Source organism: Diaphorina citri, unplaced genomic scaffold (assembly GCF_000475195.1).
Source record: "Diaphorina citri unplaced genomic scaffold, Diaci psyllid genome assembly version 1.1 scaffold884, whole genome shotgun sequence".
Taxonomy (NCBI): domain Eukaryota; kingdom Metazoa; phylum Arthropoda; class Insecta; order Hemiptera; family Psyllidae; genus Diaphorina; species Diaphorina citri.
The window spans coordinates 22,489-39,314 of NW_007378316.1; the positions used below are offsets into that span (position 1 = coordinate 22,489).

The 16,826-nt window shown below is 39.3% G+C and overlaps 2 protein-coding genes and 1 long non-coding RNA gene across 3 annotated transcripts; 2 read left to right on the top strand and 1 right to left on the bottom strand.

Moving 5' to 3' along the window:
* Positions 1 to 3,291: 3,291 nt before the first annotated feature.
* On the top strand, positions 3,292 to 4,569 carry LOC103512790. Its single transcript, XM_017445567.2, has 3 exons — positions 3,292 to 3,481; positions 3,617 to 3,764; positions 4,258 to 4,569. The coding sequence occupies exons 2-3, from the start codon at positions 3,687 to 3,689 to the stop codon at positions 4,552 to 4,554; spliced, it is 375 nt and encodes a 124-aa protein (XP_017301056.1). The 5' UTR covers positions 3,292 to 3,481; positions 3,617 to 3,686; the 3' UTR covers positions 4,555 to 4,569.
* Positions 4,347 to 5,030, bottom strand: LOC113468898. Its single transcript, XR_003392486.1, has 2 exons — positions 4,652 to 5,030; positions 4,347 to 4,510 (listed from the first exon to the last, which is right to left on the bottom strand). It is a non-coding gene; the product is annotated as an uncharacterized LOC113468898 (long non-coding RNA).
* An 8,533-nt stretch (positions 5,031 to 13,563) lies between these two features.
* On the top strand, positions 13,564 to 16,699 carry LOC103512791 (chitooligosaccharidolytic beta-N-acetylglucosaminidase-like). The gene is made up of 4 exons (XM_026826171.1): positions 13,564 to 13,588; positions 13,766 to 14,047; positions 14,384 to 14,647; positions 15,959 to 16,699. Exons 1-4 carry the CDS (start codon positions 13,579 to 13,581, stop codon positions 16,399 to 16,401), a joined length of 999 nt encoding a protein of 332 aa, XP_026681972.1. The 5' UTR covers positions 13,564 to 13,578; the 3' UTR covers positions 16,402 to 16,699.
* The last annotated feature ends 127 nt before the right edge of the window (positions 16,700 to 16,826 follow it).

Below are 16,826 nucleotides of genomic sequence, written 5' to 3' on the forward strand. Positions count from 1 at the left end.
AGACGCTACATCTACATCTGCCTAGGTCGCCTACTATTTTAGGCTTTCCTTGGAGGGGACTGTGGTTGATTGATCTCTTTTGAGGGTTGTCCATTTCGGGGATCCGGGCGGCGAAATATCCATCTCCGCGGCAAAAAAGTCCGTATTCCCATCACATTAGAGTTTTCCATGTTTTCTTGTTTTCACATAAAATCTCGCTGCGATGCCGTCGCGGCGCTACTCCCCGGCATTTCCCTCCACCTCGTCCTGAGCCCATTTTAGGAGAAAAAACTGGCCGTTTCTTTATTTCAGCTCTTCTTTCTTTCAAATTTGTATGTTTTTCTTTTCCTGTTTGTAAAATTGAGCTGGGCTGGCGCTGGCGGTGTGAATGTTTTCATTACAAGATTCAACTAGTCGTATTATATTGGAGCAACAATTTTCATCTGCCTTTGTTTCTTTTGTACAGGCTTGTAGGCAAGTCGTACGAGATGGGCTTTTGTTCAAGCCGGTTGAAATTGCTTGTTAAGATAAACACCTATCTATTAGCACATATTGTTCTAGTAGTACTGGAGGTGTTGCCAAGGATTCGTATTGGATTCAGTGAAGTTAAGCGCTCAGAAGACACACCGAAATTGCTGATAGTTCATAGGTTTGGCTTCCTGCCGTATCCTGGTTTGTTTAATAATCTCAATAGCTGTCAACGGAGAGATCCTAAGCGCCCTATTCCCACTTGGGGCTGTGTTCCGGAATTAGGGCCGCACCCCGAACTTGGGGGCCGAGCTTTTGTCCTTTCCAGGCATGAGGTAACTGACTCCCCCTTACGCCTCTCAGGTGGCGAGTAGGGGTTCTCCCAGACAATTCCCAATCATCTAATGGTTTGGAATAAAGAAGATCATACGCCTGATTGTCTGAGGCTGACCAATCAAGGAATCCTCGAAGTGCTTTGAAAACCATCAAAATCCCTAACAACATTGAAGATAGAAAGAACGTTTTTGATACACTTTTCAATCAAAGAAGAATGAAACACACCTCGTTCTGTCTATTGTACGCCATGCTTTGAAAACCATCAAAATCCCCAACAACATTGAAGATAGAAAGAACGTTTTTGATACACTTTTCAATCAAAGAAGAATGAAACACACCTCGTTCTGTCTATTGTACGCCACATATGTATCTATTAGCACATATTGTTCTGGTAGTACTTGAGGTGTTGCCAAGGATTCGTATTGTGGATTCAGTGAAGTTAAGCACCCAGAAGACACACCGAAATTGCTGATAGTTCATAGGTTTGGCTTCCTGCCGTATCCTGGTTTGTTTAATAATCTCAATAGCTGTCAACGGAGAGATCCTAAGCGCCCTATTCCCACTTGGGGCTGTGTTCCGGAATTATGGCCGCACCCCGAACTTGGGGGTCGTGCTTTTGTCCTTTCCAGGCATGATTTAACTGACTCCCCCTTCGCACGCCTCTCAGGTGGCGAGTAGGGGTTCTCCCAGACAGTTCCCAATCATCTAATGGTTTGGAATAAAGAAGATTATACGCCTGATTGTCTGAGGCTGACCAATCCAGAAAACCTCGAAGCGCTTTGAAAACCATCAAAATCCCTAACAACATCGAAGATAGAAAGAACGTTTTTGATACACTTTTCAATCAAAGAAGAATGAAACACACCTCGTTCTGTCTATTGTACGCCAGAAGATTATGTGTCTTGAGATAAAGTATTAAACAAAATTTGGCACATTGTAGTAAAATACGAGTAATCTCGTTTTGAAGGTAAAAAATGGGAGTACCGGGTGCACAAAATTCCTTTTTGAATTGACTCCCATGTGACTGTAACATCGAGAAGGGATGGAATTTGAAGCGATCCTGAAAAATCGTAATGAAAGTATCGATTATTCGATTCGCCTTTAATAGGAGGAATATCACTTGGCGAGTTCTTTCACCCAACCTTCTTAACGGCAGTGCCACAAGGATCGGTAACACCAGGTCCTCTCGAAGCAGACCCAGGTAAGACCCTTCCTTTCACGGTGCAACAAATGATGCATTCCAACAGATCCTTCATAAATTTTATATTATATCGGATTTCCCTTCTGAATGCGACTCTACGGAGTATATTATACCTCCATTGAAACTCGAGAAACAAGGAAGAGTACTTCGTATTCGATTCACAGAAAGATCGAGACGTTGTCCCCATCTTTGCTAAGTAAAATAATCTATTTTTACAGTCGATTCAAGTCAGAACAGAAAAATCGATTCGAAAATCGTTAAAGCTCGATATAAAAGTATCGAATCTCAGAAATATCTTTTTCATTTCTTTCTTCCCTCTTTTTTTTTTAGCCATTCAGACACTGATTCCCACTTCTCGTCTCTAAGAAAATGTGGGTTGTGAAAATTTTAAATTCATTTCGGGAGTTTTCACTTGTTTTAGAAAAAAAAACAATATAAGGAAAACATTGTACAACAAAATAAAGAAAGTTTGTCTGAAACATACACTTCAGAAAGAAGAATTAGAAGTTTTCTGAAGGAAAGGAGGCAAAAAAGGGTAGGGGGAAATTAGCATATTTGGAAGCGTTTCGACTTTATTGTGTTAGGAGATGTTTTTTATGATGTAAAATCATTTTAGTCAAACGAAGTAAGGGACTAGGTATAAACGGAGAGTCAGCAACTAGCTAGGGATCTATAAAAAGGAATTAGACTAGTCCAAATTTCCTAATGAAAAAATTCACTCGGAAAATTTTGTTTAGCCAAAACCAGTTGGCCTCAAAGCGATCACTCTAAAGTTGATTGAGAGGCCGATGACAAACGCCGACCCCATCTGAACATGGGAAAAGGCAAAGAAGAAGAAGAAAGTCTTTTTTTAGATTCAACCAAACAGATTCCGCTTTGGACGTCCACACTTGCTGCCACAGGCCAATGATGGTTATCTGAAAGAGGGCCTCTGAGTGAAATTTTGCTATTTTTTGATGAAAAAATACCAAGAAGTGAAGAGTCTGTCTCTCAACTCTTTCATGATAAGGGAGATGTTTTAATACATGGGTTTCTGTGGGTAAACACCATGGAATATGCTGACTTTGCTCTTTAAAGAGCAAACATTTTTAGAAATAAGGATACCTAGGTAATAGAAAATAGAAAGTAAAAAATGTGAACTGAACCTATAAAATGGATAAAGATAATACGCCCTACAAATATTCTTTGCTTATGCAATCCGCTATGTACGTGGGTTCATTTCATCATACCTTTCGGTAAGGTTCGAAGTGCTTTGAATTTCTCTCACATCTCGTGTCTTGTCGTTCTTCCACTTCCATTTTTACATCGATTTGTGTTTTTGAGTGCAGTGTTTGTAGAAATTTTGAGGTGTGTTTTTCCTTTTATTTCCTGTGGATTCAAATGTAAATTAAATAATTAATTATTTCCAAGTTCCGTAGTTATATACTATTCCAATGATTTACTGTCTGAAAGATTTAGTTAAAATTTAGATCCAAAACAGTGTCGAGTGATTGCAAGGTGTTTTGTCTGTATCAAATGTAAATTAAATAATTAATTATTTCCAAGTTCCGTAGTTAAATACTATTCCAATGATTTACTGTCTGAAAGATTTAGTTAAAATTTAGATCCAAAACAGTGTCGAGTGATTGCAAGGTGTTTTGTCTGTACATTTTAGTGTTTGACAGGAATAGTACTTCGGTACTAAAACAATTTGTGTAGGGATATGCAGCTAAGGATATGTGTATTCCTGTGCAGCATTCAGCTCCTTGTCCAGGATATATCCTGCACAATTGGAGACAAAGTAAGTACCAGTTACCTTCATTCATACTCTCTCCTTCATACAGGGATAAAACAGAATATTATGGTCTCGGGTGCAGATTTCCCCTGATTTAAATCACACTGGTCAGTGTCATTTCTGCCACTAAGAATAATATACCTACCTACTTTCTTTGGTATAAATTCCTCTAAACTATACTTGAATTGGTGTTACTATGGTGTACTTGATGAAATAGCCAAGTTTGAGATAATATTTTGTCTTGAATATTCTCCCGGCAATAAAATACCTACATAACCTTGTATTTATGTATTCATAGGTAGGTTCATAATTTTTAGAATATCCTTAAAAGTGTCCTTATAAGGGAATAGGTAGTCCTTAGTAACTTATTATTGCTATTGTAAAAAATATTAAGTAACAATAATAAAATAAAATTATGAGGTTGAAATAACTGAAAACCCTACTTATTCCATTGAACATTGTTACTTTCTTTTTTATTATGATGTGTTTTGCTTTGCAGGCAAAAGATAAATCAAAAGCAGTCACTCAAAAGCCAACACTATCTACACAAACTGTAAAAATACAATCATCAGCAGCTCCCAAAGAAGACATTTACATTGATGATGATACAAATATTCAAGCAGAAGGTTCAGGCGTTTCAGATTTCAAGGATGACTTGGAATCAAGCGGTTCTGGCTTCGGACCAGATGATGAAGATGGTGATGGTCCACTAATCAAAAAAGGTAAGATTCAGACATTCTTCCAATACCTACCTAATTTTTTCATTTTATTTTTTGGTCTACCTGGCAAACTTTAAAAAGTTACTTAGCATATTACACTGAAATATTCCTTGCTGAAGAAATAGCAAAGGTTGAGTGCAAAGGGCATCCACTCCTAAAATGTCCAATACCTACCTAATTTTTTCATTTTATTTTTTGGTCTACCTGGCAAACTTTAAAAAGTTACTTAGCATATTACACTGAAATATTCCTTGCTGAAGAAATAGCAAAGGTTGAGTGCAAAGGGCGTCCACTCCTAAAATGTTTGTAGCCAAAACCAAATGTCAGCCCAAAGCATTATGATTAGGTAGCTTTGAATCTTGTATCAAACAATCTGATTGTCTGAAATTTTTTGGAATCAAACATATTACTGCATCTATGATTAAAAAAGGTACCTAATCATAATTGTAGCCCATTACAGTAGGTATTGCTTTAAATACCTAGATAGAGAGTGTGAGTAGGATACAACATACCCTATACTACCTACTTAGGTAAGGTGGCATGCTGGAAGGTTTTTTTTTTTTTTTTAAGAGGTGGCATGCTGGAAGGTTTTTTTTTTTTTTTAAGAGGTTTGACAGAGGCAACTGTAACTGCTATGATCTTATCGTCCCGAAATCAAAGAGAAAAGGAAGATAGGATAGAAAAAGCCAGCCGTTCCGAGAACAAACATTATCCCATCAGGATAAAATCCGCCCTGGGCTGGAATTGAACCCGCGGCCTAGCACTTACAAGGCAGATGCACTATCAACTAAGCTAACTAGGCTGGCTCTGGAAGGTTTGCCCCTAATATAAAGAAATAGGTACCTACATTAGCACATACCTATTTGGAGTTGGTTGCTCCTTTACAACTTACATATAAAGAAATTCAATTCAATACCTACCTAGAGCTATGTTGCTGTTTTGTTGTATTTAAACCCCCAAGCCACACGTATGTATGGTACTGCAGGAATTTCCGCGTGTCTTTGAAAACCTTTCCATGAGGATTGATAGGTTATCGCGTGCAATGATCTTGTTATGATGAATCAGATAAACAATCTGATTGTCTGAAATTTTTTGGAATCAAACATATTAGGGTAAGTGTACCATTTATTCGCCCACCTAAAAAACTTACCATTTATTGGCCCACCTGTACCATACGCCACATAAATCTGAACTGGACGGCAAAAAAAGGGAAATTAGCATATTTAGAAGCGTTTCGACTTTATTGTGTTAGGAGATGTTTTTTATGATGTAAAATCATTTTAGTCAAACGAAGAACTCTGCCGGAATTACGAGCCTTCTCGTCTCTAAGGAAATGTGGGTTGTGAAAATTTTAAATTCATTTCGGGAGTTTTCACTTGTTTTTAGAGAAAAAACAATATAAGGAAAACATTGTACAGCAAAATAAAGAAAGTTTGTCTGAAACATACACTTGAGAAAGAAGAATTAGAAGTTTTCTGAAGGAAAGACGGCAAAAAAAGGGTACGGGGAAATTAGCATATTTGGAAGCGTTTCGACTTTATTGTGTTAGGAGATGTTTTTTATGATGTAAAATCATTTTAGTCAAACGAAGAACTCTGCCGGAATTACGAGAAAATTTTCATCTAGACAAGATTTTTAATATTTTTCAGTTTTCCCTCACAGAGGGCAGAGAGCTTCCAATAAACATTCATTAATTGTTTCCCTCGTTAAACTTTGAAGAAGTAGTACTAACAAGATTGAGAATCGGCCACACCAGGCTAACACATAGTTACCTGTTTACCAAATCTCCTCATCCTACTTGTCGGTGTGGCGAACCCCTCACCGTAGCACACATCCTGACCTGCCCCCTTGACACCCCCATACGTTCCTTACTCTCCAACCCTCCCTCCTTATCCGATGACAAACCTGGTGTAGATTCCCTCATGTCCTACCTGAGATCCCTCAACATCACAGCAGTTAAAGCGCCTAAAGGGGGGGGGGGAAACTAATTCCGACTAATTCTTTATTTTAAACATGTTTTGACTTTTCCTGATCTTCACAGTTGTATAAGTTACTCGTGTTCTTCTTTTCAAGATGAATCTTCACAAAATCACGTCAGAATCTATCAGTATCTTCCTGATCTCACGCTCAGACTGTCCGACAAACCGTCGAAACGTGTGTGGCGGAAAAGGCTGCCGACTTCAGTCCGTTTGAGAGACCTGGGCCGGAAGCCACACACGTTCCTACTTCCTACTGTCTGATGGACTTAGGTCTGTCTGAGCGTGTGAGTGACCTGGACGGCATTTTAAAATGGATAACCTCAAAATCTTTGGTTCTTTCCAACTTTAGTAGGGTTCTGGGTCTGTCTGAGCGTGTGAGTCACTTGGACGGCATTTTAAAATGGATAACCTCAAAATCTTTGGTTCTTTCCAATTTTAGGAGGGTTCTAGTCAATGTCGATCGTCTTCGGTCGACTTTGGCAGACACACCTTCATATTTTCCCTGAATTTCTTCGGTGGACTTTGGCACTTTCATCTTTCCCCGAATTTCTCGCCCGTCCAGTCGAGTCATACTCTGATTCCGTTGAACCCTGTACGCTGAAGACTGACAGTGAAAATATTAGCAGTACGAGAAAAGAAGTAAGAAAAGGAAGGTAACCGAGAAAGAGAAGAAGGAAAGGGGGGGGAGGAAGGTATTAGAAATGACAGTGAGAAGGAGGGGAACAGAAAAAGAGGAAGAGGAGGAGGAGTAGAAAGATGAGGAGAAGAAAGAGCTTGGAAAGCAAGGTAACATAGAAAGAGGAGCAGACGAAGGAAGAGAAGTAGGAGGTAAAGACGAAGAAGAAGAAGAGAAGGAAGAAAAAGAGGAAGGGGAAGAGAAAAAGGGAAGGAGGAAAACAGAGGAGGAGGAAGAAGAGGAAGGAGGAGGTAAAGAGTATGCATTAATATTATGCTCGCACTATATCTTCCTTTCTCATAAGCTCTCTCCTTTTTTTTAGGAGGGAGAGGAAAAGTTCCATCCCAAGGGAACAGTTTAACCAGGGGATCTCATTGGTAGATAGAAACTAGGAATCTGGCAAATACAAGGATCTCTTAAGTATCTACCTCGGTGACGTAGTGGTTAAGACGCTCGCCTGGTAAGCAGGAGAGCGTGGATTCTCCTGTTAACCCAGCACCTAAATGGGAAGTACCTATTATATCTCTTCTCGCCCATCTGATGAGGGAGACACTACAGGATGGGCATGCTACGACACAGACCACATGCGTCTAATGTAGCAGTATCATTGAGTAAGCAGGAGAGCGTGGATTCTCCTGTTTACCCAGCACCTAAATGGGAAGTACCTATTATATCTCTTCTCGCCCATCTGATAAGGGAGACACTACAGGGTGAGCATGCTACGACACAGACCACATGCGTCTAATGTAGCAGTATCATTGCTACGAAATAAAAATGGCGGTGAAACACCAGCACATTTTGTGGGAGAGCGTGGATTCTCCTGTTTACCCAGCACCTAAATGGGAAGTACCTATTATTTCTCTTCTCGCCCATATGATGAGGGAGACACTACAGGATGGACATGCTACGACACAGACCACATGCGTCTAATGTAACAGTATCATTGGTACGAAATAAAAATGGCGGTGAAACACCAGCACATTTTGTTGGACCTTGGGAGTTTCTTTTCGAAAAATTTCACCTTTTTTTGCCATGGACGAAGCTGGAGCTCCCCCTTATTAAATAAATTATGAACCGGTGTCCATTACTTTTAAGTAGGTAATCCATATTCTCATATTACACTCTCATGGACGAAGCTGGCGGAGCTCCCCCTTATTAAATAAATTATGAACCGGTGTCCATTACTTTTAAGTAGGTAATCCATATTCTCATATTACACTCTACATAGATATTTTATCTAGCGGAAGATTGTAACTGCATCATACCAGTAACCCCGTGAATTGTTCATGTCATAAATATGGTTGGAAATAAGTTAGAAACTTAGAACAGAACAAATGTTGTTAGAGTTGCAAGAATTACTATAATTTATAAGTTGCAAGAATTACTATAATTTATAATAAAATAGAATATATGAGGTTAATTTCACTTTGTAACGTATATAAGTTTTAATCCTGTCAACCTTAGGTCATGTTTGATAGTAATTAAACTTGTATAAACTTTGTCAAAAATGGTACCACTCTGAGTACCTAGCATAGGCTCGAGTGTCTATCGAATCTAAATATTGTTAGAGTTGCAAGAATTACTATAATTTATAATAAAATAGAATATATGAGGTTAATTTCACTTTGTAACGTATGTAAGTTTTAATCCTGTCAACCTTAGGTCACGAGTGACACGAGTTGGATTTTCATCCGGGCGGATTTTATCCTAAACAGATAAGGTTTGTTCTCAGAACGGCTGGTTTTCTCCTGGCCTGTCTTCCTTAGCAGTTACAATTCCCTCTATCAAACCTAAAAAAAGGTACCTATAGCTATAGTTGAAGTTTTAGCACTCCTATCAAGATTGAAACAAATTGTATGAACTCCTAGAATCTACGTGGGTATGCAATGTGCACCTCTCCGATAACAGGTCACGAGTTTGATTTACATCCGGGCGGATTTTATCCTAAACAGATAAGGTTTGTTCTCAGAACGGCTGGTTTTCTCCTAGCCTGTCTTCCTTAGCAGTTACAATTCCCTCTATCAAACCTAAAAAAAGGTAGGTACCTATAGTTGAAGTTTTAGCACTCCTATCAAGCTTAAAACAAATTGTATGAACTCCTAGAATCTACGTGGGTATGCAATGTGCACCTCTTCAAATATACAGGGACTAGAAACTGGAGTTTTTCCCAGACTAATATTAGGGAGGACGAGAGGGGAGGAAAGAGTGAGAAGTGGAAGGGAATTTTTCCCCTGACTAACTGAGGGGAATGAAGGAGGCTGGAGGAAGAAGAGACGGAGGGAGGAAAAGATCAGATTTCAGGAAAATCATAGAGGTAAAATACTTGTGGCATTGTTTGAAATTTTATGCCCTCAAACTTTCCAACAAAAACAGATTACAGGCTCCTTCCTAGTGCAGCTCTTCAAATATACAGGGACTAGAAACTCAGGAAAGTTTTTCTCAGACTAATATTAGAGGGGAGGAAGAGAGGGGAGGAAAGAGTGAGGAGTGGAAGGGAATTTTTCCCCTGACTAACAGAGGGGAATGAAGGAGGCTGAAGGAAGAAGAGACGGAGGGAGGAAAAGATCAGATTTCAGGCAAATCATAGAGGTAAAATACTTGTGGCATTGTTTGAAATTTTATGCCCTCAAACTTTCCAACAAAAACAGATTACAGGCTCCTTCCTAATGCTACTCGAGGAATGGAAGGGGGAAAATAAAATAAAAAGAAAAAAAAAAATAAAATAAAGGCAATTCAAAAAGTTGGCGCTTGGCCGGGTTGAAAGTAGCAAAATTTACCAATGTATAAATTATTATCAAATATGTTTAGGTATACCTATGTGTAGTGATGGGTAAATACCCAATTTTTATAAATACCCGGGTATTTTCAAGAAGCGCCTCAGTCGAATTGTGCCCGGAAAATTAAAAAAAAAATCAAGTGATGATGTTTTTTGTTTATTTTTCTTCTTTTTTTAAAATACCCGGGTAAATACCCAATTTTTATTTACCCACCCAGTGGGTATTTACCCACGACCCATGGGAATAAAGGGAGAACGGGCTCTAGTCTTGATTTTAAATCATTACATGAAAGTAAAATCAAAAAATAATAATAATAATAATAAGGTTTATTTAGTTTCTTCATATATATGGGAACGTCCACCGTCACTAGAGTGACCCCAAACCCTAAGAATTGAGTACTTCTTGTCTAATTACGAAGTAATAAAAAAATACAGAGGCTCCTTCCTAATGCTACTCGAGGAATGGAAGGGGGAAAAAAATAAAGGCGATTCAAAAACTTGGCGCTTGGCCGGATGGCCGGGTTGAAAGTAGCAAAATTTACCAATGTATAAATTATTATAAAACATGTTTAGGTACCTATGTGTGAAAACGCTTTTCTATGAGTTACATTTCATATACAATTTGGTCTCATCTTCGTAGCAAAACGAATGTCCCAAGTCACAAACCGTGATCACAAAAATACAAACACGATACTGTGTGAAAAGTGTGAAAACGCTTTTCTATGAGTTAGATTTCATATACAATTTGGTCTCATCTTCGTAGCAAAACGAATGTCCCAAGTCACAAACCGTGATCACAAAAATACAAACACGATACTGGAAGATCACCAACAGTCTGATACCTAACATCAACCAGTCTTATACCATCAACATAACTCCAGCAACCCAAATTTGTAAGGCTGGCAATAGGAGCATTTGTTAAATTTTATTATCTGGACTAACACGTCATTGGAAAATGGAATGAAAATCTGGAGAAGTACAGGCAAAAAATTAACATAAATGCCCACAATAACAACTCCACCTCCCTCAATATCAACAATAAAACGTGCAAACATACAAGTAAAATAAACGAAACCTCAACATAGGAGCATTTGTTAAATTTTATTATCTGAACTAACACGTCATTTGAAAATGGAATGAAAATGTGGAGAAGTACAGGAAAAAAATCAACATAAATGCCCACAATAACAACTCCACCTCCCTCAATATCAACAATAAAACGTGCAAACATACTACATAGTAAAATAAACGAAACCTCAACTACAACAACAAAAGCAATTGGAGAACACATGTAATTACAACTCCCATCATATAAAGGTGCCAATACACTGTAGACCTTTTTCGCTAGACTCGGTCTCGCGAGACCACTCTCTACAGAGTCTACCAAGTTCGTAGAGTATAGTGTACACTGTTCAAGTTCATAGAAAGCTCTAGAATACTCTTGGTGGAGGACTCTATGGCCTGTAAACTACTCTTTAACGTTAAACCCATAAAATACACGAGACCTTGTTTAGACTGCTGGGGTAAAGGGACTTTTTAGTCTCATTCAAGCAGGATAAACAAGGTATATTCTTTATTATCTGGACTAACACGTCATTTGAAAATGGAATGAAAATCTGGAGAAGTACAGGCAAAAAATCAACATAAATGCCCACAATAACAACTCCACCTCCCTCAATATCAACAATAAAACGTGCAAACATACAAGTAAAATAAACGAAACCTCAACTACAACAACAAAAGCAATTGGAGAACAATAGAAAATAGAACATATGTAATTACAACAACTCCCATCATATAAAGGTGCCAATACACTGTAGAGTGTAGACCTTTTTCGGTAGACTTGGTCTCGCGAGACCACTCTCTACAGAGTCTACCAAGTTCGTAGTGTAGTGTACACTGTTCAAGTTCATAGAAAGCTCTAGAATACTCTAGATACTCTTGGTGGAGCACTCTATGGCCTGTAAACGACTCTACGAACTTGGCAGACTTCGTAGAAAAGTGCACTGAGAAGACTAGGGTGCCGGAAGCCCAATCGAGTGACTGGTTTCCAGAACTCTAATGTAGCATCCCATCAACCTAAATCGGGAGAAATGACCCAATAACAGAGTTCTTTCACCCTAGCTAGTGGCACCCAATCACTGATTTTTCTCAGTGTGATCTCGAGAGACCAAATCTAGCGAAAAAAAAGTCAGTGTATTGGCGGCCTTAACAGACGTCGAAATTGAAAGCACAAGATTTCTCCTCCATGCAAAATTCACAAAATGTAGCATTCCATCAACCTAAATCGGGAGAAATAACCCAATAACGGAGTTTTTCTACCTTAGCTAGTGGGACCTAGTCACTGATTTTTTCTCAGTGTGGTCTCGAGAGATCAAGTCTAGCGAAAAAAAAGTCAGTGTATTGGCGGCCTTAACAGACGTCGAAATTGAAAGCTTTTTTTTCTTTTCTGATTTTAAAAACGTGATGATTTCAGGGCCGTTCCCAGAACTACTGACGGGTTCCATGATGTGTGGGACTATTTCAAGAAAAAAAAAATATTTAGACGAAAATCCTTCTGTAGGATTTTCAAATGTTGAAGTTCTTGTGATTTGGATTCAAGAACCTATAGAAAAGTGCAAGTAGGTATATATGTAGGTTTTTTACTTGCACAATAGTCCAACAACTTGGCGGGACAGCATACTGCAAGAATTTGAACGATTTTTCTCTCAGTGTAGCACCAGAGAAAAAAAAAATATTTAGATGAAAATCCTTCTGTAGGATTTTCAAATGTTGAAGTTCTTGTGATTTGGATTCAAGAACATATAGAAAAGTGCAAGTAGGTATATAGGTTTTTTACTTGCACAATAGTCCAACAACTTGGCGGGACAGCATACTGCAAGAATTTGAACGATTTTTCTCTCAGTGTAGCACCACCTTATTACTGAGTACTGACAGACACCATAGATAAATAGTTATGTACCTCTTACCGACGGAATACCTACATAGATCTTTCATGAATCGTTAACAGTGGTAGCACGAATAGATACCTGCTTATCACTTTTACCTTTTTCTTTACTGAGATCTCGGTTGTTCCTATCAGTTTGGACATGAGTGATATTGAAGTAGTGCAAAGTGCAAGTAAATACTTACCAATCAAATACTTACAATAATATTACAAAGTATTTATTTATCCTAGTGCTTAGTGAGGAATAACCAGAGAGCTACAGGGTAGCCTAGGACAGCTAGGACACGTTTCTTTCTTATTGGAATTCATCAGCTAGACATAGCACCCGAGTTCTTTAGTGATGAGAATATGCAGTTTACATACGCTATAAACCGCACTGCGACTTATTCGTGGATGCTGTTCTTGACTGATGGCTGATCTTAATACCACTGAGAGTTAACACAGTGTCAAGGGTTTTCTTTCTCGTCACCCATTTGATTTAAGCCTTGTACAGACAGTGCGAGGCTGCTCGCTTCGAATGCCTCGCTACATCTGCCTCAGGTCAGGCAAACGCGGAACGACGAAAATAATGATTCGTTGACGCATAGGTGACGTCAAGATTAAATATCCACATTTGATTAGTGCCATTACCTAATTTGAAACTGGAGACTCGATTTTCTGAAGGAAATCAATCAGAGTGTAGATTGTAACACGATACCTCGCTTTGTTTTGAATACGTAGGTAATGTTTGTAGGTTAGTGAGAAAATTATCGGTAGTTACGAGTAGTATACTTAAGTACGTAAATCTCAACAATAAAAATAAGCTTGGTAGAGTGGCTAAAGTGTTAAAGGCCAGCAGTAGGGTATACGCATATGGAATAAAATGGATTATTGTCTGTTTGGCTCATTCTTCACCTCAACGTCTTCACAGGGATCCTCCTGGACACTGCCCGCAACTTCTACACCCTAGACAACATCAAGAAGACCATCGACGGCATGGCGGTCAACAAGCTCAACTACTTCCACTGGCACATCACCGACTCGCAAAGTTTCCCGTTCGAGTCCCGGAAATATCCAACTCTTACCCAGTCCGGAGCTTACTCATCGGAGAAAATCTACTCGAGGGAAGACATCCGAGAGATTGTCCACTATGGGCTGGTGAGAGGGGTGCATGTCATTCCTGAACTGGACGCTCCGGCCCACGTGGGTGAAGGTGAGGAACCGGGTTATTAGTTTTATTGATTTCTGATGTTGACTGTTTATTTATGTCTTCTGAAAGATATCACAGTTTCCTTTCTGGTCGAACGACAACGAGCACTCTCGACTTAGACGGGCCACTCACTATCAGGTAGACCTGACAGGTACGCCTGAACAGGTCCACCTGTCAGGTCTACCTGATACCTGATGAGCACACACACTATCAGGTAGTCCTGACAAGCGGACCTGATCAGGTGTACCTGATAGTGAGTGGCTGGCATTAGAGGTTTGAAAATCGATAGGCAGTAGGATTGATAAGGTGTAATCCTGTTGTCTTCATCCTATCCCACAGGCTGGAACTCGATCGAAAAGCAGAAGGACGAGTTATTGGTTTGCTTCAAGAAAGAACCGTGGACCAAATTCTGTGTGGAACCACCTTGTGGTCAGCTGAATCCTGTATCAGACCGAGTGTACGAAGTGTTAGGAGGTCTGTACGAGGAAATGACCGATCTGTTCAGGACTGACCTGAGTGGACTTTTCCATATGGGGGGCGACGAGGTCAATATGAACTGCTGGAATCATACGAAATCTATCACGGACTGGATGTACGCTAAGTAAGTCGTAGGGATGTCCAACTTCCATGTGTATGCGGGCCACATGCTACATTGGCAGGTACTTCGCGGGCCATATACACAGGGGAGCAGGCCCGTATCCAAGATTTTCTTGGGGGAATGGGGGGAGGGTGAATGCTCCATTTTCGGAGTCCACCCCATAGTAAAAGAGCAAAAATCAAGCTGAGGGGGTCCATTCTGAAAGCTTCGCAGGCCACAAAAATGGTCTGGCGGGCGGCTAGTTGGAAATCGCTGTCGTAGAGAATCCTTGCTTGGATGTAGGGGCATCAAAATACATAGTTTGTGCTTACTTTAGATAATTAGTATTAGATAATTTGTATTGGAATTTGTGCTCAATTTAGATATTGTTAGGAAAATAGCTGTTGGAAACTAAGGTCAGCCACTCACTATCAGGTAGACCTGACAGGCGGACCTGATCAGGTGTACCTGTCAGGTCTACGTGATAGTGAGTGGCTGGCTTAAGGTGTTTCTATCAAACGAAACCATAGGTAGGTGGGTAGTCAAAAGTTAAGTGGTCATGCAAAATGATACAACTCTCCTTGTTTTTTAATCGAATTTCATCCACGGAAAATTCTGCTTTTTTCCTAAAGGCTTTTTTTTCTCTTATATAGAGGTACGAGGTAAGAGAATTCTCTTACATACCTATAGGTATGAAGTAGATAATTCTCTTATATCTATATAAATAAAATTGTAGATTTGTCTGTACATTGCTTAGAATCGTGAAATTTTTAGTTATTCTTACTCCTTATGCATCCACGATTCCAAAAATCACATTAGAAAAATTTCTGTCTGTCTGTCTGTCTGTCTGTCTGTATGTGTGTATGTCTGTCTGTTACGCTAAAAAGACCTTTGGTTGTCCTCTTTTCACGAGAAAACGGCTCGACCGATTTTGAAGAAATTTTTTGTGGTTGTTAAGAAAAGTACTCCGGGTGACATAGACTACTTGAAATTTTCACATTCCATCCTGATTCAAAATGGCGGCGGTTCAAAAACGTGAAAAAATATTTATTTGCAGAAGGAGGACTTGATAAACTGAGGTGGTAATAAATAGAAACAATATTTGTATTTTCGTTTTAATAGTGCATTATCAGTAATCTACACTGCGTACTGAAGTTTTTCAACGTGCCTGAAATATTTATTTGCAGAAGGAGGACTTGATAAACTGAGGTAGTAATAAATAGAAACAATATTTGTATTTTCGTTTTAATAGTGCATTATCAGTAATCTACACTGCGTACTGAAGTTTTTCAACGTGCCTAGATACGAAAACGTCCCAACGGCGATAACTTGATAAGCTTATAAGAATATAAGTCCACTCTTGTTTCTGTTTTGTAACTCTTGCCTGAATTATTTCAGGTTTGGCGCCTGGGTGGGTGAGGGTAACAACTGGTGCTCTCCCTACATCGGATGGCAGAAGGTGTACGACAACGATCCTATCAAACTATTAGATCAAACTTCCCTCAACATCTCCAACAATCCCGAGCTCAAATCTCTCATCATGGGTCAAGAGGCCGCTTTATGGTCTGAACAGGCCGATGCCGCAACCTTGGACGGTCGCCTGTGGCCTCGGGCCTCCGCTATGGCTGAGCGGCTTTGGTCAAACCCGGCCTCGAATTGGCGGGCCGCAGAATATCGATTCCTTCATCAGAGGGAGAGATTGGTTGAGATTGGACTGGCGGCGGAGAGCATCGAGCCGGAGTGGTGCTATCAAAATGAAGGCTTGTGTGGATCAGGTTGATGACTATTCTTATCAATCTACAGTCGAACCTGGATATAAGAGAATCCAGGGGACCACCCTTTTTTTCTCTCTTATATCCAGGTTTCCACTAAATCCAGTTTCTCTTATAACGAGGTTCAGCTTGGGGATTTTCTCTTATATTCAGGTTTATGTACCTTAAGGTACTTAATTACGTATGTATGCATAGAGTACCTATACATTCATAATTACATCACATACCTAATTATTACTACATATTTAATATATTTAGGTTGGTAATGTAGGTTCCCTTCAATTAGAATTTAATTAAAAAAGTAGGTAATTAATAAACGTTAGAAAAGGGTTATGTATTTATAAAATTACAAATCTGCAGCGAGCCTAAACTTGCAGAGACAGAAATTGCATAAAGTTGACTTTTGGACAAGTTCTCTTATATGGAGGTTTGA

Bases quoted from the DNA above. Each gene is read 5' to 3' on its own strand.
- LOC103512791 (XM_026826171.1), top strand. The intron at 14,048-14,383 runs GTGAGGAACCGG...CCTATCCCACAG, and splicing joins TCCGGCCCACGTGGGTGAAG to GCTGGAACTCGATCGAAAAG. The intron at 14,648-15,958 runs AAGTCGTAGGGA...TAACTTGATAAG, and splicing joins GGACTGGATGTACGCTAAGT to CTTATAAGAATATAAGTCCA.
- LOC103512790 (XM_017445567.2), top strand. From the start codon at position 3,687: ATGCAGCTAAGGATATGTGTATTCCTGTGCAGCATTCAGCTCCTTGTC. The intron at 3,765-4,257 runs GTAAGTACCAGT...TTTGCTTTGCAG, and splicing joins CCTGCACAATTGGAGACAAA to GCAAAAGATAAATCAAAAGC.